Genomic DNA, 26090 nt, shown 5'->3' on the forward strand with positions numbered 1-26090 from the left:
CCTTAGGCAACAAAATTACTTTGTTAGGTTTAGGAAATGATCGTGGATTGGATTTATGTAACACCAGAAGTGGTGTAACTTAAGTACGGAAGTTACATGACAAATAAATCAACTTTGACTTCTGGTTTCACACGGGACACCAACACTGTTCTCCTGGTGAAAGTCCTGTGTTTTTTGACCTACCCATCCGTCCCGACCTCCTCCCTTTGTGGCATTCGCCGCTCTCTTTACTTCCTAGTTCACAATTACGTTGATTACAAACAAATTGATTTTGTGCTGACCATCATGAAAAAAAAAGTGAAATTTGTGTCTATGTGCACGAATCAATACATTGAATTTCGTGACTAGGGCTGCAAATGCTATACGTAGGTACATTGAAATACATTAGACACACATTTTTTGCTGTAATCTCTCCTCCTCGTTTTCTGTCATTCTCCCTTTATCGAACTGCTTTTGTTTCATAAAATAAATCACTAAATAAGATGTAGACTAGGTAGTTTGAGAAACAATGGCAAACTCAGGCTATGGCCTCGCTGTCGTTCCTGCAACATCATTTAGAGGACATGGATTTCAATGGGCAAACACTCGTTCCTGAGTATTTCGGAAGAAACACAACTCAACTGTTGGTTTGTCATTTGTGCAAAATTATATTTTTGGTGTGCAAGAAGCAAAATCAATAAAGACAAGGATTTACCTGCTTTTATATCTCCCATGTAAATTCAGCTAGTATACTGTAAGATTGGGTTTGGGTAAAGGGGAAACGGAACTCTGCATCTTGATTTGGCGAAGTCAGACTGATGAAGCCTCATTAACTTCCGCTAAACTTTGGAAAGCATTGTTTTTCACAGAATGAGGACTATTTTGTGTCTCGTCTCTTACAGTGTTAGCCTGTTGCACTTCCGTTTACAGCCAGCATGGAGAGGAAGAAAACAGCAACCAACAACTCTTTCGTATGAAATGTAGTATTGTACTAAGATAGATCTGAAGAAATGTCAAACCTAGCCTCTAAAAAATGCAGAAAATATCATGTATACATGTATAGACACAGCTTCAGGTTGCTCAGTGACTCACAGCTCAAATGTAGTTAGTTTATAGCTACCGAGGAAGTTTGATCCTTTGTAATATATTTTATACTGTAACACGGCAGTGCAAACACATCAAAGCTTATAGCATTTAAAATATAGTGATGCTAAAACTGACTAGCATTTCACTCACCTGGTATTATTTCCATCCTGGCAGTTAAAATCTCCCATTTCTGAGTTGACTTGAATGCACCTTTTATTCAACAGCCCAGTCAAGTTGAGTTTAATGGAGAAACCAGTGCTTGTTCTAGAGCTATAGAAGCCAAACTAAAGTAAGCTCCGACTAGCTGATGTATAGAGGATGGATTACTATAAAACACACACATGCACACACATACACTAACTCAAAAGTCATCTCCTAAAAAATATGGCAGACTTCCAATTAAAACAGTCATTCTGAGTTTCCGACACAATATATTATAAACCTTTTTACAAATAAAAGCTTTAAGGATTCATAAGCGTTGCTCAATTCCTAAATATATGCAGCAAAAATACAATACAAGAAATCTCTTTTTAGGAACCGAGACTCTTCACTAGACTAGATTAGAACAGCTGATTTATTTCAGAAGTGCTCAGGTTTATTTTGCTAAAGCAGCAGAGCCACAGACGGACGGACAGAGTTTGGCCAGGTTGTAGCAATCAACACAAAAAAGCATGTTTGGGCTATATAGCTATGCACCATGCTAACACTTCTAAAAAATAAAACATCTTGGCTGTAAATACTGTATGTGGTAATGACAGCTCATTTTAAAGGCGTGTTCAGACTGAATGTCAATATTCACCTCAAGTTATTCACATAAATTGGAGTGTTTTTACAGCCTGTTCATCTATTTGCCCCAAACAGCTAATGTAACATCTGTACAGACATTAGTTGTAAGATAGCGATGTGTGTCAGGTGCTAGGCATCCATATTGGAAGTTTTTTACCGGTAGCTCAGTTATTGAGTGCAGCAGCACATGACGTATTTTTGTAGGCCAACCAGGAAGTTAGCATCGCCCTGGTTCCCTCGACAAAAAGCCAATGTGGATTGTTCCATTGGGTTTTGGATTATTGTAGAAAATAAACTCTGTGGCAAACACACGTTTATGATACTTACACGTTTTGTTCAGCAAGATCATCTCCACAAATAAACACCACTTTATGATTTTTGAAGTGTTAATGCAATAACAATTTCCTTACATTGATGATTTATTGAACTAATTCATCTGGAATAATAAAAAGGCTAGACTCCATCTAATGTTATATTTACTGTTTACTGTTATACTTATGTTGTAAAAAGAAAAGACAAAAACTATTCTCGCTTGTGGAGCCCCTATATGGAGTTTTAGGAAACTCACAATTCTGAATGATTTGAGACTGTTGAAATTTTTTGTTTGGTTGTTCGTTTGTTTTTGTTAAAGTTTATTCAGTCATATTCAATATGGAAAAAGGAAAAAAAAACGGCCCGCGACCCGACCCCGGATAAGCGGTTCAAGATGATGATGATGTTGATGAAAAAAATCGGCAGAAGTAAAAAGCTAACATTATATACGCTATAAATATATAAACCACGGTCGCATGACTTCACATCACCACTCTGTGTTCATTGTGATGACGTTTAGGCTATAAGGCTGTACCCTAAAGGCGGACTAGTCGGCGTGATGACGTTTAATGTCCCCAACAACCTTTATAGTCTCATTTAGCCACTTATTAGCAGCTGCCTTTTTTGTGTGTTAACCACAGACCTTATTTCAGGCATCTAACTAAAAAACTCATTCAAAAAAGCCATAGACTTCCAGAAGAGGGAATCAGAAGTGCTAAAATGCTAACCAGGTTTTAGAACTCATTCCTGTAGCGCTATGTTGTAGCTTTCCTGTCACCAGTTGTGACTGTTATATTTGTGATGCAACATCAGAGCCTGTATTCAGATGTTTTTTTCAGAAGCCAATGTGTAAACCAAGCTAACCAAATTTAATATTACATTAGATAGCTAGCTGATAAAGGTTTCATTGTTTTAAAAATGAGCTCAGGTTGAACTTGTAGGCTACCGTTGTTGGTTTAGTGTAGAACATCAACAGCTTTCATCAAAAAATGTCCCATGTCCTGTGCCGTACGCCATGCATACCATGCCGAAGAAGGAGTAAAGATGACTAGCATGGCTTGCAACTTTTGAGACTACAATATCCTCAAAAAAGAGAGTGCATTTTTGCTCTTTCCACTTTGTTTATAAGAAGCCCACTAAAGTGCACCCCGTTCTCTATCTGGGTTACAACCAACCTCTCCAAAGAAGAGGCAAAAGCCAGTCTGTGCAACTGTTGTGACCAAAATACAGTGCATTTAGCAGCTTGCACTGTTTAGCCAACATGGCTGACATGGAAACCTGGAACATCCAAACTCTTTGGATCAATGGCTCATTATAACACTTCACTAAGGCAGTGATTTTCAAAGTCTGGGTTGGCACGTCTAAAACTGTCATTTGAAAAGAACACAACATGCTAAATCATTTTTTTGCATGTACCTTCTCAAACCTCTGCATAGCTACAATATTTTAAAATAAATGCTGTATGCTGTTAGTCTTTTTTTAAATATAGAGACTAAATTAATATCTGAAATTAAAATGTGACTGCTCAGAAAAAAAAGTTTGAAAATCACTGCATTACAGTCAGTCATATTAAAAAAAACAAAAACAATAAATATCAACAGTTGTACTGGTACCATAATTAATAAACATCTAGAACTCAAAGTGCTGTAGGCTAAATATTAAAGGAGAATACCGCAGATGTGCTTCCAAAGTTTACATAAAATCTGGGTCGCAAAAATAGTATTATTACGATTGCAATTTTATACTCACTTATCATATAGTGATACGCCTCCTGGGAGCGACCTTACAAGTCCACAAAGGTTATTGTAAGAGAAATGTCTAAACTGTGACGTAGCTGGAAGTTCCATTGTGTCATACTGTTTCAGACGTCATGCAACAGACCAGTTTGACTTTGAAAGCAGGACTTCTCCAGACATTAAAGCATTATGGAAACCCAAACGTTAATCTTTGAAACCAAGCTTACTGAAAGAAACAGTCCTCTTTTCAGGGTTATCATCCTACGGGCAACACAGTTGTGACCCGTTGGTTCAAACCCATAGTTTTGACAAACTAACAAACAGTTTCTGGAGAGAAGGAGGAAGATTTCATTTGGGCTTTTAAATGACTGACAGCTGAGCGCTGTCGTTGCTCACTCCTTCTTCTGATTGGCTAATAGGGAGGCCTCCCATCGCTGTGCCATGGCGTTCTGTCGTCTTGGCACCGAAGAGAGGAAAGGGGGGAACTGGAGGGAGGGGGAGATTCAGCTGAACCACTGGAGCCAAGATGGGTGGATAGATGGATACGGTTGGATTGATTATGGGATGGATGGATGGATGGATGGATGGATGGATGGATGATTGATGGATGGATGGATGATGGATGGATGGATGGGACAAAAGAGAAATAAACAGAGGATTGGATAGATGGGGGGGAATTATTAGACAGATGAATGCAAGAGAGATGGGTAGATGAAAAAATTAGCTTAATAATGGGTATATTTACTAAATTGTGAACTAATGGATTAAAAAATTAATCAGTCCAACTGATTAACAAATCAGAAAGTTCACAATTAATAAACATAACAAATGAATGAATGAGTAAAGGAAGAAATCAATTATCCAACATAGAGAAATTGCAAAAGAAAAAAATGTAAAACTTTGAATATGATTTTCATGCCATGTACTGATACATGAAGCAATCCAACACAGTGAAATACAACCAGCTGCAGTGTAACGGCATACATCCCAACAGTCATTATAGTTCGTATATATGTTTGTATCTGGAAGGACATGACATGTTTGAGTGAATATTACTGTAAGAGAATAAAATCTTATGGTAATGTTTCCTCGTTGGTGTACTGTATATATCATTAAAGCTGCACTCATCAATATTTCTATTAGGGCTGTTAATTAATTAAAATATTTAATCGTGATTAACCGCATGACTTTTCATAGTTTATCGCGATTCATTGCAAATTAATCGCACATTTTTTTTCTGTTCAAAATATACCTTAAGGGGAGATTTGTCAAGTATTTAATACTCTTATCAACGTAGGAGTGGGCAAATATACTTTATGCAAATGTATGTTTATATTTATTATTGGAAATCAATGAACAACACAAAACAATGACAAGTATTGTCCAGAAACCCTCACAGGTACTGCATTTAGCATAAAGAATATGCTAAAATCATTACATGGCAAACTGTAGCCCAACAGGCAACAACAGCTGTCAGTGTGTCAGTGTGCTGACTTGATTATGACTTGCCCCAAACTGCATGTGATTATCATAAAGTGGGCATGTCTGTAAAGGGGAGACTCGTGGGTACCCATAGAACCCATTTTCATTCACATATCTGGAGGTCAGAGGTCATGGACCCCTTTGAAAATGGCCATGAAGGTTTTTCCTTGCCAAAAATTTAGCGTAAGTTTAGATTTAACCTCCTCCCTGACAAGCTAGTATGACATGGTTGGTACCAATGGATTCCTTAGGTTTTATATTCATCATATGATACCAGTATCTTCACTCTAGCTTTAAAACTGAGCCCACTACAACGTAAAATTTGCAGGTTGCGTTAAAGAAATTAGTGGCGTTAATATAAATTTGCGTTAATGCATTATTATTGACAGCCCTAGTTTCTATAACCAAGTACTTTTGAAACTAGAATAAACTACCCTTTGTCCAGTCAGTTAACTGGATATACTGTAGCTATACAGTACATGTAGATGTTCAGACTCCCTACTCATTTTGATACAGAGGCAGCAGCAGGCAACTCTGTCTCCAAATAGACAGGCACTGTAAATAGAGTTTTTTTTGTGTGTGTGTGTGTGTGTGTGCGTGTGTGTGTGTGTCAGCCAACCTTGTGGTCACAAGACATACTGGATCGTTCAATTTTGCGGGTCCTGGATGGGGATGAAGGGGAGGAGACACATCTGTCTGAAACCTCTGGCACTGGAATCAAAAAGACAATTTAATCCCACTGGGAAACAGAATTATCTTATTCTATATCATTTAATAAGATCATCGCAGACAGAAACCAGATTTTAAAAAATAAATTTCTCATCCCACACACTGTATCCAGTATTGACTAATGTTCTGAATGGTGAAAACACACCATCATCTGCAAACCTTTGAACTATTACTGACACTGTTTTGAATCCCCAACTATAAATCTACTGAATAAAAGCGAGGGCCACAAAATGGCTATCACTAAATGGTGTGGAGGAGAGCAGTGGTTCAGTTTGGTAGGTGCTCAGTTGAACTCTATGACCTCGTTTGACAAGTTTTGAAAGTGAATCATTTGAGCTGAACTACCAACCCATTCTCATTCCCAACTCATATCACATACGGACGCTTGGTCAGGACCCTTTTGGTGTCACTTAGGTTAAGGCAACAAAACTACTTGGTTAGGTTTAGGAAAAAGATTGTTGTTTGGGTTAAAATAAGTACTTTACTTAACATACTTACGTAACAATAACAACAAAATAAGTCAACGTTGATTTTTGGTTTGACCCATCCATCCACCCCGACCTCCTCTCTACCCGGACTTTATACTACGCCACCTGACTCCTGACTCAGTTGCTCTGAGCGTCTAATATTGATGATGATGGGTTTACATCGGAGTTATTCAATGTTCGATATATTTAACACAAAAAACATTATATGCATGGTAAATTCCAGTGTTGGAATTACACCATACTGTAGCTTCTGGGGAAGCCCTATTTTTCTGGGGTGGGAGGGTACTCTTCACAGTACTGTACTGTACTTTGTTATTGTCATCTATAGCGGTTGTTTGCATAAAACCACACAATTCAAATGATTATTATTATTTCAGTATTTGTTTTGATTAAACAAATTTTGGCAAGCTGCTTAGAGCTAGTGATAGGAAGTTAACCAGGCCATAATTCTCTCTCTAATATCAATTTTATATTGCTGTGAAAACATCTCCTTCAAACAACTGGAATTATTCAAGTTTCTCGCCAAAAACTTAATTTTACGAGATAAAATTTGAACGCATCATGATATTTTATGATAATTTACATGATAATTTACCTTCGCCCAATCGTCTTTTTTCCTGAGCAGACTGTGAACGCCTCATAATAATAACTCAATGGGACCTCCGTTAATGTTAGTAGCTCCATTATTTAACCAAGCAGGACTGTGCTGCCCACCGGCTGCTAACAGCTAACGTTACTAACTCTCATCCTGTTGATTTAAACACAGATTTTTTTGTTCACATTGTCGCTTTATCAGGGAAAAAATAGGGTGGATCCCCTCAGGCTTAGAAGCGCCACGCTGTTGAGCGCTTTTTTTTCTCTCCGCCGTGGCTCCGGTCCAAAACAAACTGAAACATGATACAGCGTGTGCATGCGTCATTGTACATGCGTAACTGTGGGAAAGCATCAATACAGAGGAAGCGATAGTCACGGAGGCATGAGATAACAAGGAATCAGACAACTAAGAACCCGTTCTGAACGGGAACCATTCTCTATTCCCATCACTAGCGTTTTCCCTGTCTGCCAAGGTGGCGGATGGCCTGACGATTTTACCCGCCACTGCCAACAATTTACAATTGTTTTTGGCGGGTGGTGGGTGCTAATTTCAGACCCTGGCCATGACAAAACGTTGTATTTGACGCCCCGGGAACGAGACCGAGCTACAACAACAACACAGCAGAAATGTTTCTAGGATGTTCAGTTGTTCATGTCCCTACAAATGTTCCCGATACTTGGATAAGTGGTCCTGATTTGTATACGTACCATTGAAACTGACATTATCGTTCAGGCCTGGAGACACCAGCACAGTGTCGTACCTCTCTCTCCCTCTCCTCCACTCCTCCTCCCTCCTCCTCCTCCACATGTCCTCCCTCTGCCTCTTCCACTCCTCCTCCCTCTGCCTCACCATGCGGATCTCTTGCTCCACCAGTGATTGGCTGCTGAGGGAGCGTAGCTTAAAGAACGGATTGGACGAGAAAGTGCTCTCCTGCGTTTCCACGGACACGGGGGTGGAGTTTAGGCAGAATTCGGAAGCGCTGCGAATGATGAGATTGGAGGTTTCCACAACGATGACGTTGGCGGAGGTCACCGCGTCCTGGCTCGTGGGCCAATCGGAGAGGCCCCCGATTGTGGAGGTGAGTAAGCGGTTCCTGGAGGCGGAGCTGGAGCAGTCGGGCTCCAGGATAATGACATTATTGGCTGTCATTTCATGGTAGACAGAGCGGGGCAGGGAAGAGGTGCAGGAAGGGGATGGGGAGATAGACAAGGTAGGGGTGCGGCAGGCTGGGGGTCTGGGTGGAGATCGTCCTGTCTGCAGGGTGGAGGGTCTGAACACAGAACAATAGGAAAACACCAATCAGTCTGACACAAGTTTCATTCTGGTTCCCAGTAGAAGGAAACAAAATGGAATCAAGCTTTTTGAATTGGCAGTTTAGCCTCTTGTAGCTTACTGTTTTGGTTTTCCAGCCTCCCATGCTGGTTTACACACACATGACACAACAGGCAGCTGTTTTCAGCAGAAAAAAAGCTCTGACGAACCCACAATACACTACCTGCCCAGCACCAAACAGACAAAGGTCATGACACTTGTCACTGTCCACTCATATTAAACATGAATCACAATTAGTGTATGAGCGTATGAAAATAATAAGATAAGCATATCGTTTGTTATTATGAACGGCTGAATGGTGTGTCGCTTTAAATGCTGCGACCACAAGGAATTGTGGGATGTTATTCTCTCTTCTTCTTTCTTAAAGGATGGTCCAGTGTGTCCTATGCTAAAGGAGATAATAAAGGAAGCATTGAAGCTCCTTTCCTCAGCATTTAGAGAATTTGAACAGCTCTCATCATGGCTGCTACTGAGATACTTCCGGGTCATTTCACTCCATTAGGAACCTTCCTTAAAGAAAAGGACTTTTCGACCGCAGCCATAGTCTTTAATGCTTTAGGTAAACATTTTGTTCTGTAGTTAAAATGTGCAGCTGATGATCATTTGGTGATGGGGTCACATCCAAAAGGACTGTCCTTATATTCATCATGTTGTGAAAATCACTCCAACCCACCACCCCCCCACGATGCAAACCCAGTCATTAATACTCTTCTTACTGCACCACATAGACTGCATTATGCTGCTGTGTAAGAGTCTGCAATGGCACATTGTGCTATAGCACATTGGCGTCAAGTGTAGCTGCAATGTAAAAAAAACCATAAAACAAAACAACACTAGTGTTTCTGCCCTGTTTATCTGTTGTTACCTGGGTATAGTGAGGCCGTGTGTAATAACCCCCCTCTCCCTGCGGTGGCGCTCCTCTCTCTCCAGAGTCAGTCGGATCTCTCTCTCCACGGCACTTTCTGACTCCTCCAGTGGGCTGCGGTATGACAGCGAGTCATCCAGGCCCGAGTCCTCTGAACTGGGGGACAGGGTGGAGGACAGGGGGGGTTCCCTGGGTACTGGTGGATGGATCTCCCTTTGAGAGGACAGGAGGAAACCCAGCTTAACTTAAGATGAACTTCAATAGTGTTTGCTGTTGTCTGTTTAGTTATCAGTAGTTATTATTCACATATTTTTAACAGCATAAACCCTGATTTTACACTCACATTTTGTTGACTTTGAAGTTGTTGAACTTGAACATCCGTTGAACAAAAAAACAAAAAGAAAATTCTCTACTCCATCTGACAGTTACTCATTTATATTGTGTATGAACTTGTTCCAGTTCTTCGTTTATGTCAGGATATTAACACTGAGTGAAATATTCAAACTAAGTACTTCATGTATTTATGGCTACACCATTCCATCAAATGGAAATCGGAAGGTTTGTGGATGCTGAGGGGCTGGAGTGCTGCAATATTTTCAACCCCCCCTGCACGTTCCAAATGAAAATAAATATAATATCATACTGTAACCCCCATATTGTCAATCTAGCTAGGAAAGCCATCCATCCTCTGAATGCTCTAGGTCTCTAGTTTGTGGCTGTAAAGTTTCATGAGGCTGTGATTATCCTAGAGGTCACCACAGGTCATTTTATACAGTAAGGTCAAGTCATACACCATTTTAGAATTTTGGGCATAACACATTTATACTGCATGTGATTATCATAAAGTGGGCATGTCTGTAAAGGGGAGACTCGTGGGTACCCATAGAACCCATTTTCATTCACATGTCTGGAGGTCAGAGGTCAAGGGACCCCTTTGAAAAATTGCTATGCCAGTTTTTCCTCGCCAAAATTTAGCGTAACTTCGTAGTGTTATTTAGCGTTCTTGCTGACAAGCTAGTATGACATGGTTGGTACCGATGGATTCCTTTGGCTTTCTAGTTTCATATGATACCAGTATCTTAACTATTAGCTCTAAAACTGAGCCCGCTATAGCCTCCGAATAAAATAAAGTCAACTGATGGCCCTCAATGAGGGGAAGAGGCTAATTGCTTTATCAGCTAATTGTTTCAGCTCTACAGCATGCTCTCTAATAAAGCAGCAACCATTCTAAATAAGGACTGATGTTATCATTTATTAAATTGCAAACAAAAAAATCTTAATTAGTAGCTCCAGTATTTCCTACCTGTGCTTGAGTCGGGGGCTGCGTGTAGGGGGGTACAGTGAAGTGTGGGTGCCCTGGAAGCTCCCCTGAGCTCTGAGCCCTGGTTTGGGGATTGGCTGACCTTTGACCTCCTCCTCCATCTTCCTCCACTGCTGGCGGGCCAACAGGAAGTCCACATGCTCAGTGGAGACGTTTTCACTGTGGGTCTCTTGTTGGACACAGAAATCTACAGGAACCTGACAGGAGAGAGCAGGTTCAGGATTAGATTACCAAACACATACAGTACGGTAGGGGATATTTTTCAGTCTCAAAACAGACGTTGAAGGAACCCACCTTAGAAATGCATCTTAATACACACACTTTATTACTATTGGACAGTGACTGAATTCATTCTCAAATGTGCTACAAGATGAAGACCTTCAGAGAACAAAGGAGAATATGAAAATATAACTGAAGTATTGGAGGATTCACACATGATGCTGTCTGTATAGTAAGAGTGGGAAAAAAAATTGATTCACCTATGAATCACAATTTTTTTTTTTTATACGATTTTGAAAAGGATGTTTTAATACCAGGATCAATATCTTTGTTTCATTTGAGTCTATGTGTAGGTAAAAGGAAGTTACTGCTTTTATTGTTGTAGTCTGAGTAACGTGACGTCATATCCGTTCCGTATCCATCAACCAAAACAAACCGCAGCGAGCCAAAACAAGAAAGTAGATAACGTTGGTGGGTCAGCATGGATACGACCTGCACCCTCACATGTTAAATCCAAAGTGATAAACACTACACATCCAGTAAAGTATGGAAACATTTTGGGTTTCACACATTGCAGGAAAGCAGAGCTAGAAAGAACAAAAGCTTTCAAAAATTTGATTTAGATTTGTTAAATTTGCTGTCCACCACTCCGTGGCTGGGCGGAAGCCATTTGAGACGCATAAAAGAGGCCCGGAGCTCAACGGCACGGTGGCTGCAGTGATTTCCATTGATCAGTCCACCTCGATGTTTCTTCGTTGTAGTTTGACTCTGCGTTAAATTAACTAACTTGATTGTATTGAGTACATTGTGTATTGTTAGTTGTTTGATGGTAATCTTGGTCTCAATAAGTATAGAAGCATTTGTAATTTGTTTGGTACTGGGCTAGGGATTAGCTTTAAGTTTAGGGCACATATCACTTTGCACTTTCAGTTAGTCATTTTCAGATGTTTAGATACCTTAGGTAAAGGGGTGGCTGCCACTATTGTCTGAAATTAGCACCCGCCAAATGCGGGTAAATTGTTGGCAGTGGCGGAAGAAATCATCAGGACACCTGCCACTTTGGCAGGCAGGGAAAATGCTAGTGATGGGAATAGAGAACAGTAGTTGTCCGCTTTCTTGGCATCTCATGCCTCCATGTCTATCGATTCCTCTGTATTGATGCTTTCCAACAGTTACGCATGCACAATGATGCATACGCACGCTGTATCATGTTTCAGTTTGTTTTGGACCGGAGCCGAGAGAGAAAAAAAGTGCTCAACTGCGTAGTGCTACTAAACCTGAGGGGACGCACCCTATATTTCCCTGATAATGCTACACTGTGAACAACAAATCTGTGTTGAAATCAGCAGGAGGACAGTTAGTAACATTAGCTGTTAGCAGCCGGTGGGCAGCACAGTCCTGCTTGGTTAAATAGCGGAGCTACTAACGTTAAAGGAGGTGCCATTTAGTTATTATTATGAGACGTTCACTGTTCTGCTCAGCAAAAAGGACTATTGGGCGAAGGTAAATTATAACGTTACCATGTGTTCAAATGTAATCTCGTAAAAATTAAGTTTTGTTTTTTTTCAGAAACTTGAATAAATCCAGTTGTTTGAAGGAGATGTTTTCACAGTAATATAAAATAGATATTAGAGAGGGAATTATGACCTGTTTAACTTCATAACAACTTGGTGACAGACAAAAAAAAAATACTTGTCTGCCACAGTGGCAGGAAGTGAAAAAAGTTCATTTCAGACCCTGGTTTTAGTTCTTGTTTATATCTTGTTGTTTGCCAGCGCAGCTGGGATTTTAAGTTCTAGTTTGTAACAGTTTTGTTTTATTTATTTATTGATTTCGGCGCCATCTGAAGCCCTTTCCTACTTTTCTTTTGCATATCAACACAGTTTGTGTTCGCTTTCGAGCTGACATTCAATATGAATGTAATTCCTAGGGCTACTGGACAGGGCATAAAAGATGAGTGGTATAAAGTTTGAAACCTTCACTTATCATCCCATCTTCTGTGGGTGAAGATTTAAATTGGAAATGTACCCGAATGTTCCATAAAGAGAGGGAGGGTCTTACCTTCCTCTCGGGGTCTGTGGAGCTGGCTGAGGAGCTGAGAGAAGGAGACCTCAGGAACAGATCTCTCCTTGACCTCATCTGCTCTTCATCATCATCCCTGCCTCCTGTCCTCTCCTCCTCTACCGCCTCCTCTCTCTTCTCCTGTGCTCCTCTCTCTGCTTCTGCCTCATCATCTTCTTCCCTTCTCTCCTCACCATCTCCTCCTCTCTCCTCTTCCTTGCTTTCTCCATCACCGATGCTATCATGAATACCTCCACCTGCTTCCTCCTGGTCGGTGACATCACAGGGCGCGAAGCCAGCCCATTGGTCCTCCCCTGCGTCGCTGTCCGAGTACACGATAGCCAGCTCCGCTTGGAGGCAGTCACTAAGGTGACTGTCGCTAAGGTCATCTCTGTTGCTGAGGTCGTGACCCCAGGCCTCATGCAACATGGCCGCTGCAGGCTGCTCTGAAGGATCTGAGGTGACAATCGGGGGCTCTGATGATGAAGGACACGCTGGCTGCCACAGATGAAGAGGAGCTCCGACAGAGCATTGTCTCTCATCTCTCCTACTGTCTCTCCAATCCATGCATCCTCTTCTTTTGTATCTCCCCTTCCTCCATCTTCCCTCTCTGTTTCTCCACTCCCTTCTTCCGTTCCTTCTGTTTCTCCTCTTCCTCCATCTTCTATCTCCTCTCCTCCTCTCTCGGTGTCTTGTCCTCCTTCACTTTCTCCTCCTCGTACCTTCCCTTCCGCTCTCCTATCTCAAAAACAGATAGTCACACCTCATCTCATCTCCTTTTCCATTTTCTTTCTCTGCAGCCTCTTCTCCCTCCTGCTTCACCCCATGGACCGCTGGGTAATGGAGCTCCTCTACTTCCTGGCTACGCCAGCTAACCAAGTTTTCTCTCTCCATGTCTGTTAGCGGTGGCGACGAGCTGATCTCCATAGTAACTGGATCCGTCGGCTGTATAGGAGTGGGAGAGTCGTCGACAGGGTTACTGTCGCGGGGCTACCGTTGTCCTGGTTACCGGTCCGTTAGCTCAGCTGTCCTCCTTAGCCCAGCTGTTGCTCTCTGTGGACACAAAACAATACATTTCAAACATTTTGTGGTTATTAATAAAATAAGTGTATGGAGGTCCATTCCTGACAAAAAAATTATTACCAAATAAAAATACTCGGGAGACAAATTTATGGAAGGCCAAGTCATCATTTAGACTTTTCACGTCAAAGTCAGGAACAGGAAGTCAAAATTGAGAAATGCTGCGTCAAGTTTTTGAATTACTAAATCAGAATTGTGAGACAAGTCAAAACTAGGGATGTCCATAATTAACCGTTTAACCGTTAACCAACATTAAGCATTTTAAAATCATTTTTAAAAGAAATGTTAATAATTAATTAAAAAGCTGAGCGGCTCAGAGGAGCGGCTCGTCACTTTAAGGAGAAAAGCTGGTCCACCTTAACAGCCCACCTTAAGAGGCGGAGCCGGAGTTGCAGGATACAGGAAGTCGGCTCCGGTCTCTGGCTCACTTGAGCGAAGCGGAGTTTTAGTTTCGTAGAATTTATTCAGCGACAAATAAACTGAACACCACACTGCTACACCTACGTCACAGCTAGAACACCACCAACAACCTCACACTCACCGCCAAAACACGGTCTGTTGGAAACTCACTAAAGTTAATCAGACTACGTGTGCGGCGGCGAGCACGAAGCCTCCGGCAATGCTAGAGCTGCTAACGTAGCACAAATACACACACTGTTTGTTGGACACTCGCTAAAGTTATGCCGAGCAGACAAAGTATCGCTGCGCCTGGCAGACACACAGCTGACAACCTGCTAAACTAAACTAAATGTGCGGTGGAGACTTTTACTGGGAAAGTGGCTGCATGTCTGCGACACTACACGCAGCACCGTAGCTGCTAAGTTAACGCTCCCGGACGGTGAACTGGGGAACTCCGTCAACCAATATCTGTTGTGCTCCTGCAGCTGGTACGAGGCACAATATCTTGTCGGTTAACGATTAATAATCGGTTAACGAGGGTCGGTTATCGGTTAAGAACATTTTTCAAAATTTGTAGAGGGTGTAGAGGGAGAGGGGGGAGATAATATGAAAACGCCCTCATTGACTTTTGAATGATCTAAAAGTGTTGTAATTTTGATTTAGAGAGTCAAAAGTTTGACGACTGCTGGATTCACAATGAGTTTTTTTTCCTTTCCTGGCAGAAATGGGCTTCCATAAATCATTTTATACACATCATTATGCAAAATTTCACACAAATTTCACTTTTTAATGCTTCTCTCTGCCACATATTGATATAATAGTGATTTAACCTGAAGATTTGTTAAACTGCTGTATTGCTTAATGTAAGCAACAAATGTGGTTTGTTTAGAATATATAAAAAATAAAAGGAAATAGAAAAATCAACTTCAATACTGAGCTGTATCATTAGTGTATTATTAAGCCCCCCCCCGACACACATACAGTTATATGCACATACAGACACACTCAATCCATACACACAGTAGAGTCGATCACAGCAGTGTATATGCCCTGTTAATGTGTGATGGGTTAACTCAAGTCTTCACATTGTTACCAATGGTGGCAGTGCGTTGCTGTGAGTGGTTAGCAGATTATTATGGTCTGTCGTTCCAGGCATGTGCTGGTGACAGACGAAAGGTGTTGCTATGGTAACACTAAGTATAGCTGCAGAGGCAGGCGAGCTGCTAAAGTCAGTTCTCTTTTCAGTTAACACGTGTCACAGCCCAGCTACAGGAGACTAAATTCAACCATTTATGAAAAGATCAGTAACGCCTCTGAATCTCTGAATGACACACGTTCATCGTACAGATGCACTGAAACTCCAGCTCTCATTTACGAGTGATTTGGCAAAGGCTCAATAGACATTTCTTGGGAGCAAGCTTCATTTTAAGTTCATCGCACACAGCCAATGACTAACAGCTCTCTTCATCGCTCAAACATTAGCGTGAACCCTCTCTTCAACTGACTGGATGAAAGCACCAGTCGCTGGGCTGTTATAAGACAAAAAAAAAGACATCTGTTCAGTCAAGTTTGTTCTAAATAACCCACCAGACACACAAAACCACCACGCAGTAGCAAAACCATGATCTGCAATAGCCAAAAAAGTCCTCCCACCAAACCAACAGAATAAGTTCTTTGTTCCAAAAAGACCAATATGACTGTTTTCTGGATCCATCCTGTCGCCGGATGGCCTAGTTAGTCAGTGTTTTTTTGAAAGAGCACAGAACTGGTTATGGTTTGGTTTAAGGTTAGAATAACTAAAACTACAGAATTATGCACTTTTAATAAATACTTAAGTTGTGTCCTAAATCCCTCCGCTTTTCCATATAAAACAGACAAAATTGACGTATTTGAATGACACGGGGATTGTAAGTAGGGCTGTCAAAGGTTAATAAAGGTGGTTAACGCAAATTAGTTTTAACTTCACTAATTTCTTAACGCATTAACGCAACTTGCAATTTTTAGAGTAAAGATACTGGCATCACATGAAACTAGAAAAACCTAATGAATCCATTGGTACCAACCATGTCATACTAGCTTGTCGTGAAGGAAGTTAAATAACGCTCCAAACTTGCGCTAAATTTTGGTGAGGAAAATCTGTCATGGCCATTTTCAAAGGGGTCCCTTGACCTCTGACCTCCAGATATGTGAATGGAAATGGGTTCTATGGGTACCCACGAGTCTCCCCTTTACAGACACGCCCACTTTATGATAATCACATGCAGTTTGGGGCATTCATAGTCAAGTCAACACACTGACACAACTGACAGCTGTTGTTATCTGTTGGGCTTCAGTTTGCCATGTTATGATTTGAGCATATTTTTTATGCTAAATGCAGTACCTGTGAGGGTTTCTGGACAATATTTGTCATTGTTTTGTGTTTGTTAATTGACTTCTAATAATAAATATATATATACATTTTGCATAAAGCAGCATATTTGCCTACTCCCATGTTGATAAAAGTATTAAATACATGACAAATCTCCCTTTTAGGTACATTTTGAACAGATAACTTTGCAATTAATCACGATTAAATATTTTTAATCGGAAGACTAGAAAAGCGCTATATAATAAATGCAAAGTCCATTACCATTTAAAATAAGACATAATTAAAATATACAGCAGACATTGTGAGAGTAAAACATTCACATTTTCGCTATGGAGGAGTTATGTAGGACATTAATGACAGTTGCATAGATGCTTCTGCAATCATTCAATCAATTTATAGCTAAATTCTTCAGAGAAGGTCCACAGTCCATATGGAAAGGATTGGAGAGTTATTAGTTGCCCAGAAGCTCTCGGCTCTAATTCACGCTTCCGATCATCACTGCCGGCCTGGATCTCAACCAGTGACCTTTAGGATATCCGGAGGATCTATCTGACCTCTATCAACTTACACAACTTCTCTTTGAACTCCACATCTAAAACAGATGATTTCTACCACAGAATTAAATTGCCTGTAAGTGAATTAACTTCCAGCCTCAAACCTCTCCTCCATTAACAGCTGGAGACAGCCTCTCATCAGCACCATTTAATCAGACACCTCTGTGTGGGTGTGTGTGGGTGTGTGTGTGTGGGAGGATTACAGAGCAGCTTTAGATATCATGTGTGGAAGACATGAGGCATCAGTGAATGTATATGTCGCCTCATCATTCAGTAAACATTCAACATTTCTCTCTCTCCTCTCTCCCTCATCCTCCTGACGAGATCCTGCAGTCAGCAGACAACACTGTTACATCACACAGCAACACAGCATCCTCAAAGCGGGCAAAGCACCAAAATCGTGACAGATAAGCGCGCATGCAAAAGCCAAGAAAGCCGGGCTCTTTGATGGTAGCTCGAGCTAAGCTGTATAGCCAGCCTCGCGCATACACACCTCTGCTAAACACGCTGCTCCACAACACCTGCACCGCGTGCTGAGCAGGACACGGACATGCAGGGGGTTGGGGGGGGGCAGGTGTTGTTGTTGTTGTTGTTTGTTTGTTGATGTGTTCGTTATTTACCTACCAACAGCTTCCAGCACAGCAGCCAGAACGAGATCATCTCCAGGCGGCCGCGGCGCGCGCATTCCTCTCTACCTCTCCCCAACGGCGGCGGCAGCGCGAGCAGCCAGGCGGCCACCCGCTGGCGCGAGTAGGGACGCATGCAGGCTGACGGCTGCGGCGCGTGTGTGTGTGTGTGTGTGTGTGGTGGAGAGAGGGAGAGAGAGAGAGAGAGGAAGGATGGATCGACCTGGGCCGGGAATTAGAGCGGAACGGATCAATCTGTATTGGCACACTATTGTACATCTCTCTCTCTCTCTCTCTCTCTCTCTCTCTCTCTCTATCTGTCATCCCTCTGCACGCGCGTGCTGCATCCCTTGCATCCGTTCCCGCCCTCCAGCCTCCAACACTGTAAAAGATAGCCATCTGAACAAGTAGGCTATAGGCCTGTAGGGATGGAACATCATCCCTGTCTGACTGGACTGAGATGGTGATAGGACGGAGTATATTAGGGCCACACTGAGGACAGATCAATAAATATGAGATGTCGAGAATAAAGTCAGAATATTACGAAAATAAAGTCATAAGTTTAAGAGAGAAAAGTCATAATATTATGAGAATAAAGTCAGAAGTTTAAGAGAAAAAAGTTGTAATATTATGAGGAAAAAAGTTGTAATATTATGAGAATAAAGTCCTATGTTTACGAGAAAAAAAGTTGTAATACTATGAGAATAAAGTCATAAGTTGAAGAGAAAAAAAGTTATAATGTTATGAGAATAAAGTCAAAAGTTTAAGAGAAAGAAAGTCGTAATATTATGAGAATAAAGTCATAAGTTTAAGAGAAAGAAAGTCGTAATATTATGAGAATAAAGTCATAAGTTTAAGAAAAAGAAAGTCGTAATATTATGAGAATGAAGTCAGAAGTTTAAGAGAAAAAAAGTCGTAATATATTGAGAATAAAGTCAGAAGTTTAAGAGAAAAAAAGTCATAATATTATGAAATTAAAGTCAGAAGTTTACGAGAAAAAAGTTGTAATATTATGAGAATAAAGTCAGAAGTTTACGAGAAAAAAAGTCGTAATATTATGAGAATAAAGTCAGAAGTTTACAAGAAAAAAGTTATATTATGAGAATAAAGTCATAAGTTTACAAGAAAAAAGTTATAATATTATGAGAATAAAGTCATAAGTTTATGAGAAAAAGTTATAATGTAATGAGAATAAAGTCATAAGTTTACGAGAAAAAAAGTCGTAATATTATGAGAATAAAGTCAGAAGTTCACGAGAAAAAAAGTCACAATATTATGAGAATATAGTCAGAAGTTTACAAGAAAAAAAAAGTCGTAATATTATGAGAATAAAGTCAGAAGTTTACAAGAAAAAAAAAGTCGTAATATTATGAGAATAAAGTCAGAAGTTTACAAGAAAAAAAAAGTCGTAATATTATGAGAATAAAGTCAGAAGTTTACGAGAAAAAAAGTCACAATATTATGAGAATATAGTCAGAAGTTTACGAGAAAGAAAGTTGTAATATGAGAATAAAGTCAGAAGTTTACGAGAAAAAAAGTTATAATGTTATGAGAATAAAGGTCAAAAGTTTAAGAGAAAGAAAGTCGTAATATTATGAGAATAAAGTCATAAGTTTAAGAGAAAGAAAGTCGTAATATTATGAGAATAAGTCATAAGTTTACGAAAAAGAAAGTCGTAATATTATGAGAATGAAGTCAGAAGTTTTACGAGAAAAAAAGTCGTAATATTATGAGAATAAAGTCAGAAGTTTACAAGAAAAAAGTTATAATATTATGAGAATAAAGTCATAAGTTTACAAGAAAAAAGTATAATATATGAGAATAAAGTCATAAGTTTATGAGAAAAAGTTATAATGTAATGAGAATAAAGTCATAAGTTTACGAGAAAAAAAGTCGTAATATTATGAAATAAATTCAGAAGTTCCACGAGAAAAAAAGTCACAATATTATGAGAATATAGTCAGAAGTTTACAAGAAAAAAAAGTCGTAATATTATGAGAATAAAAGTCAGAAGTTCACGAGAACAAAGTCACAATATTATGAGAATATAGTCAGAAGTTTACGAGAAAGAAAGTTGTAATATGATAATAAAGTCAGAAGTTTACAAGAAAAAAAGTTATAATGTTATGAGAATAAAAGTCAAAAGTTTAAGAGAAGAAAGTTATAATATTATGAGAATAAAGTCATAAGTTACGAGAAAAAGTTATAATGTTATGAGAATAAAGTCATAAGTTTACGAGAAAAAAGTCGTAATATTATGAGAATAAAGTCAGAAGTTTACGAGAAAAAAGTCGTACTATTATGAGAATAAAGTCATAAGTTTACGAGAAAAAAGTCGTAATTATTATGAGAATAAAGTCAGAAGTTTACGAGAAAAAAGTCGTAATATATGAGAATAAAGTCAGAAGTTTACGAGAAAAAGTCGTAATATATGAGAATAAAGTCAGAAGTTTACGAGAAAAAAAAGTCGCAATATTATGAGAATAAAGTCAGAAGTTTCGAGAAAAGTTATAATGTTATGAGAATAAAGTCAAAAGTTTACGAGAAAAAAGTCAGAATATTATGAGAATAAAGTCATAGGTTTAAGAGAAAAAAAGTCGTAATATGAGAATAAATCCAGAAGGTTACAAGAAAAAAGTCAGAATATTATGAGAATTAAAGTCATAAGTTTTCGAGAAAAAAGTCATAGTAGTATGAGAATACAGACATAAATTTAACAGATAAAAAAGTCGTAGTATTATGAGAATAAAGTCATGATATTATAATGTACATTTTTTTAAAAAGTGTTATTTTAGAGGGGAAATGGAGCAGCGTGCCGCCTGTGGTGAAATGAGGAACGTGGAGCATCTTGTGAAGTTATACTTTAATTTCACAAAATAAACAAATACTTATGTTTTTGGCACATCAGCACCACATCATCATCAGTATCAGGACCTGGAAGAAATTGTGCAGGAACTGAGTTATTTGAAGAAAAGAACCACACGGAAACTGAGGGGAGAAACTGACTCTTTTATGGAGAAGGAAGTTACTTTTTTTCTCGTAAAGTTATGACTTTATACGCAGTAAATTACGACTTTTTTCTCGTACTGTAATATTGTGACTTCATTTTCGAAATCTCATATTTTTTTTCCCTCAATGTGGCCCTATGTTTTGTGTGCCATGCAGGGCTTTGAAGCAAATTTTACATAGTGGCCGAATGATGGTACTACACTTCGGTGTCCATCACGTGATGCCATTGGGCCCAAAAATACTTTTCCCATAGACTTACATTGGGAAAGAGACATCTGTAACACAAACAGATAATTGTTTTTTTTGAGGTGAATCAACTTCGGATCATCCAATTGGCATGTTAATGCCAGGTGTAAACAGGGCCTGTTTATGTTGTGTGTGTGTGTGTGTGTGGTTGTGTGCGTGTGCGTGTGCGTGTGCGTGTGCTGTGTGCGTGTGCTGTGCGTGTGCGTTGTGTGTGTGTGCGCGTCTGCGTGTGTGTGTGTGTGTGTGTGTGTGTGTGTGTGTGGTGTGTGTGTGCGTGTGTGTGTGTGTGTGTGTGTTTGAGAGAGAGTTTGTGAGCTAGGTGAGGTGAGGTTCCAGTGTCTGCACACCAGATCTCATCTGGCTGAACAGACCACACACACACACACACACACACTACAAAGTACTGAGTGCCAGTCACCCTGCATAAGGACTAGAGAATTAGAGAGGGTACAGACAGACAGACCAGATGAACAGACAGAAGGGAGACATCACTGGGAAGCAAACCCAGATTTGACCTTCAGATAGGAAACCATCATTGAACTGCCACCAAACTAGACTGTTGATGTAATGACTTGGGCTTAATCTGGCCACAATCGGCTCTAACCCTTAATAGAAATAAAAGCCTTGAAGTGTATTGGGCAGCTCTGGGACTATTTTTTTTTAAAACGCAGTATATAATGATTAGTTGGAGCAGTTTTCTACGACAGTATTGCTACAGATTATAATACAGTGATGTCCTTAATGGGCAAATCTAACTGGTGTCCCTGAGGTATGTTGTAAAAAGTCTAAATGTCTAAACTGAATTCTTCTTTTTTTTTAATTTAGTGAGAAGATGCATAACAGTTTATTGTTAATAGTTACTATTAATAGCTACTATAGTTAATTGCTACTATAAAAAAAAATAAAAAAATAAAAAATTAGTTACTATAACAGCATATTATACTAGAAGACAGAGAATAGATTGACTAATGTATAAAGAGGAAAAAGAGAAGAAAATAAATTAGATAAATAAAGACGTAACAAAGGTAAAGAGGAAACAAAAATACGAATAATCAATAAAGGACATGCAATAAAGAAATGAGATACGATCAAATAAAAAATAAAACAAATAAAACATTTTTCTCTCAGACTGAATTCAGAGATGCTTGGAAAAAATGAAATAAACAAATAAATGAATTGCTCAATATATTAATCAATTAGATGAGCAAGTCATATAACCGGTAGTATAGATAATAGCTAGCTGTAGCAACAATAAAATTGATAGCAATAAAACAGAAGAGATGGCAATATTGATAATAACAAAAACAATGGAAATATTATTATTTTCATTAGATAACATTGATACTAATAAGAATTCTACTAATAACTATATCAATAGATACTACTACCATCACCCTCCACTCCCCTTCTAAAAAGAAAAAATACACACACACTGACAATAGCTGAAATAATAACTTTAAAGTGGAAATTCAACCAAGTAAGCTGGTTTACTAAATGAATTCTCACCCTAATTGAACTTTTATATAAACAAACATGACAAATGTCAGCATTTAAAGAAATGGTTTCAGAGCACCGCTATGTTGCAGTACTCCAGCTTGTGACGTCACCAGGTTGGTCGGCTCGGCTTAGTTACACAAGATACATCAGTAGAGGACCGTGAAAGACGGAGACTGAGGGGGACACAGGGCAGAAGAAACAAAAGAGGGGACACTACTGTATTGTTCTGGATGTAAAGATGAGTTTTACAATGTTGAAACCAAGGACAAAACAGTCCATTTCAACTGCTGCTGAAACAGAGATCAGTAACGTTACTGCAGCGCTGGCTAGTGGCACTGAAAGTCCAGCTGCAGCTGACTGTCTCCCCATCTCCCGTCTCTCCCCTCTCTGATCACCTGTCTCTGTCTCCTATCTCCTGTCCCTCCCCCCTCTCTGATCACCCTGTCTCTGTCTCCCTATCTCCCGTTCCTCTCCCCTCTCTGATCACCTGTCTCTGTCTCCCTATCTCCTGTCCTCCCCCCTCTCTGATCACCTGTCTCTGTCTCCCTATCTCCCATCCTCTCCCCTCTCTGATCACCTGTCTCTGTCTCCCCATCTCCGTCCTCCCCCCTCTCGATCAGGAAGTGATCGCCCAAATTTGCGGAAAAGTTGCGGTGATTGGACAAAAATGCAAGGTTGAGCAAAATTCACAAGGATTTGTTGAATTTGTGTTACGTTGCGATCGCATCTTCCTGGAAGGACTGTCTATGATAACGACCTCCTCCCCCTCCACCACCATCATCAAAACAGGGAGCATTGTTTGGAGGAATGCTGTTCATCTCTCCAGTATAGCGCTCTATACTCTGGAGAAATCTACGGTTTTTACTTTCTTTTGTCACCCGTCATGGAGCGGCACCGGAATGTGGCATCCGGCTTTGGATGACATAATACAGAGTCTCCCTCGGGATTTTGTGAGACTATGGTTGGTGTCCGAGGTCATGCTCCCCCGTGAGAAAATGTTGTATATTTTAAAGGTAAATGCATCAATCAGGTGCACTTTGAGAGGAAAATGAAGAGTCTAGATCTGTGAAGAACTTAGTGCTCTTGTAAAACAATTTATTCAGAAAGGGTTCCGCGTTTCAAGATGGGTCGGATGGGTTGCCGAAAATCACCACAGATCCCTGGACGCTCCCTGACGACAGTCCACCCGTTTCACAGAAACAGGGAACGCCGGGAAGGGTCAAGGTCCGGGGCGATGGCGGCTGTAGAACTCACGGTCGGAGATGCGAGCCATCTTCCCCCACCGTGAGAAGTGTAAAAAATATTTTCAGATCATTATGAAACTGCAGCAGGCTGGATGTCAGAAACACTTTGATTCCATTTGAATTAGGCCACACAATGGTTGATTATGACTGGATGAATGTCCAACATGTTAGACGCCATATAGGACATCATCGCCTTCCGGCGGAGGTTACTGACTGGATCAGATTCCCCTTTTTTAATCAAGCAGTCCCATATGTGGCTGTAATCCTACTTTTATGTGATGTATCAAAATGGCTTTATTGGATTTTTCCAACAGTGTAAATCATTACATGCTTTTTCTCTTGACTGGTAGATGAGATCCAGTACAATGGTCACAGCTAGATGACACTGTGCTGCCAGCTCTATCACACACACACACACATACACACACACACAGACACACACACGCTCTTTCATTATGCGCGGTCACCAACAGTGTTTCCCTGTATTCAACACTCCAAAGATCAATCGAGCCATGAGGCATTCAGCCCTTAAGGGTTAGAGATAAAAGGCCACCAGTAGGCTTTGTTTCACATGTTGTAGGTATCATAATGACACGTGGATCAAATTCAATTGTTTCTCCGAGGTTTATGGAGCAATGTTGTAAAGTGCATAACATTAGGATGCAGATATTTTGTAATCCAACATATCAAGACGTCCTTTTCTGTGCTCCTGTCAAGTGTTTACAGTCTGATTGGCGACTTGAGAAGCAAGAATGGAAAGTTTAAGAGACGACGCGTACGACCGGACTGTTTCAAGTAGCCAGATTACAAGCTTATTTTAAACCAATAAAAAAGCTAATCATCGTCAGACGATATAACCGGTGGATTCCCAGATTGCATTTCAGCAAATGCACTCTGCCTCTTTTAATCTCCACACGGACTGTTAATCTGCATTCAACCAAAGCCTGCTCGAATGTGATTGGTCAATACTTGGACTACAAATTGAAGCCAGAGCGCCTCCAATATCAAAATCTTGTCCTGCTTATTCTGCATATGAAGTGCAGAGTTGCTCAAGGAAGGATTATCGAGGACGGATACTGACCATTCATCTTGTCGGGTGTGTGTTGAGGCCATTGTTGGTACAGACATCTACATCTTTACTGAGGATTGTTGGACATTTGTGCAACAAGGAATTGCTAGAAAGAAGCTAGTCCTGGATTCGGAGGGACTGATAACCGAACCTGACTTTGACAACTGATGTTAAATTAGATCATTTCATGATTTGGGTGAAAAGTTTGATAAAGGGAAAAAGCGCTTCATTGTTAGATTCAAAATGAATTTGTTGGCCATGTATCATGTTGACTGTCTCTGACCTTTTAAGACAAACTGGAGCTGCATGTTTAAGTTTAAGGAATATTAACACAATATAAAATATAAATACAAAATGTCAACTCTCAGACTTCTTCATAATGAATAGATTCACACACACACAACTGGACAAGAATATCATCATCATACTCATCATCATAACATACACAGCTGAGCTTCACAACAGAACACCTTGGATGGATCTCTTCTCAAATGTAGAAAGCACACAGAAAAACCACAACAATCTCCTGCAGCAGTTATTCATCCCTAGTCTTGTCAACGTGTTAGGCCTCAGAAAACTTTCGAGCCAAGCAAGAGCACTGAAACATGAGGAGAGGTGTGACTCACCTGCTGTTCCAGCTGTTAAGTGGTGTGATGTCAACTCTGGTTACACTGGTATGAAAGCCATGAGTAGTTCTGTTTTCTATTGCTATTTCTCTTCTCTCTTATAATTATTCCTGTCTTCCCCTTTATATCCCCCTCTCTCTCTCTCTCTCTCTCTCTCTCTATCTCTCTCACGCACACATCTCAGTGCCAGCGGGGTGCATATTGAGTGTGTGTGGGCAGTAGCCAATCAGAAAACAGCAAGCTTTAGCGACATTTGCGACACACACATGTTCAGGCTCACCACTGACACACTTATCTATAGCACGGATACGGGCATACACAATATTCTCTCTCTCTCTCACACACACACACACACACACACACGCTCTTTCATTATGCGTA

General features: G+C 40.1%; 1 protein-coding gene across 5 annotated transcripts; it reads right to left on the minus strand.

Annotated features, from left to right (window-relative positions):
- Nucleotides 1-557: 557 nt before the first annotated feature.
- On the minus strand, nucleotides 558-25851 carry LOC119498966. 5 transcript variants are annotated; one of them, XM_037788098.1, is made up of 7 exons: nucleotides 25710-25851; nucleotides 12992-14044; nucleotides 10694-10908; nucleotides 9391-9603; nucleotides 7901-8463; nucleotides 6001-6092; nucleotides 558-4384 (listed from the first exon to the last, which is right to left on the minus strand). In XM_037788098.1, exons 2-7 carry the CDS (start codon nucleotides 13556-13558, stop codon nucleotides 4292-4294), a joined length of 1743 nt encoding a protein of 580 aa, XP_037644026.1. In that variant the 5' UTR covers nucleotides 13559-14044; nucleotides 25710-25851; the 3' UTR covers nucleotides 558-4291. The 5 variants fall into 5 exon arrangements, with proteins under 5 accessions (XP_037644026.1, XP_037644024.1, XP_037644025.1 ...); XM_037788096.1 differs by lacking the exon at nucleotides 25710-25851 and adding an exon at nucleotides 18017-18331; XM_037788097.1 differs by lacking the exon at nucleotides 25710-25851 and adding an exon at nucleotides 18013-18331.
- Between the last annotated feature and the right edge of the window lie 239 nt (nucleotides 25852-26090).

Source organism: Sebastes umbrosus, chromosome 12, assembly GCF_015220745.1.
Source record: "Sebastes umbrosus isolate fSebUmb1 chromosome 12, fSebUmb1.pri, whole genome shotgun sequence".
Taxonomy (NCBI): domain Eukaryota; kingdom Metazoa; phylum Chordata; class Actinopteri; order Perciformes; family Sebastidae; genus Sebastes; species Sebastes umbrosus.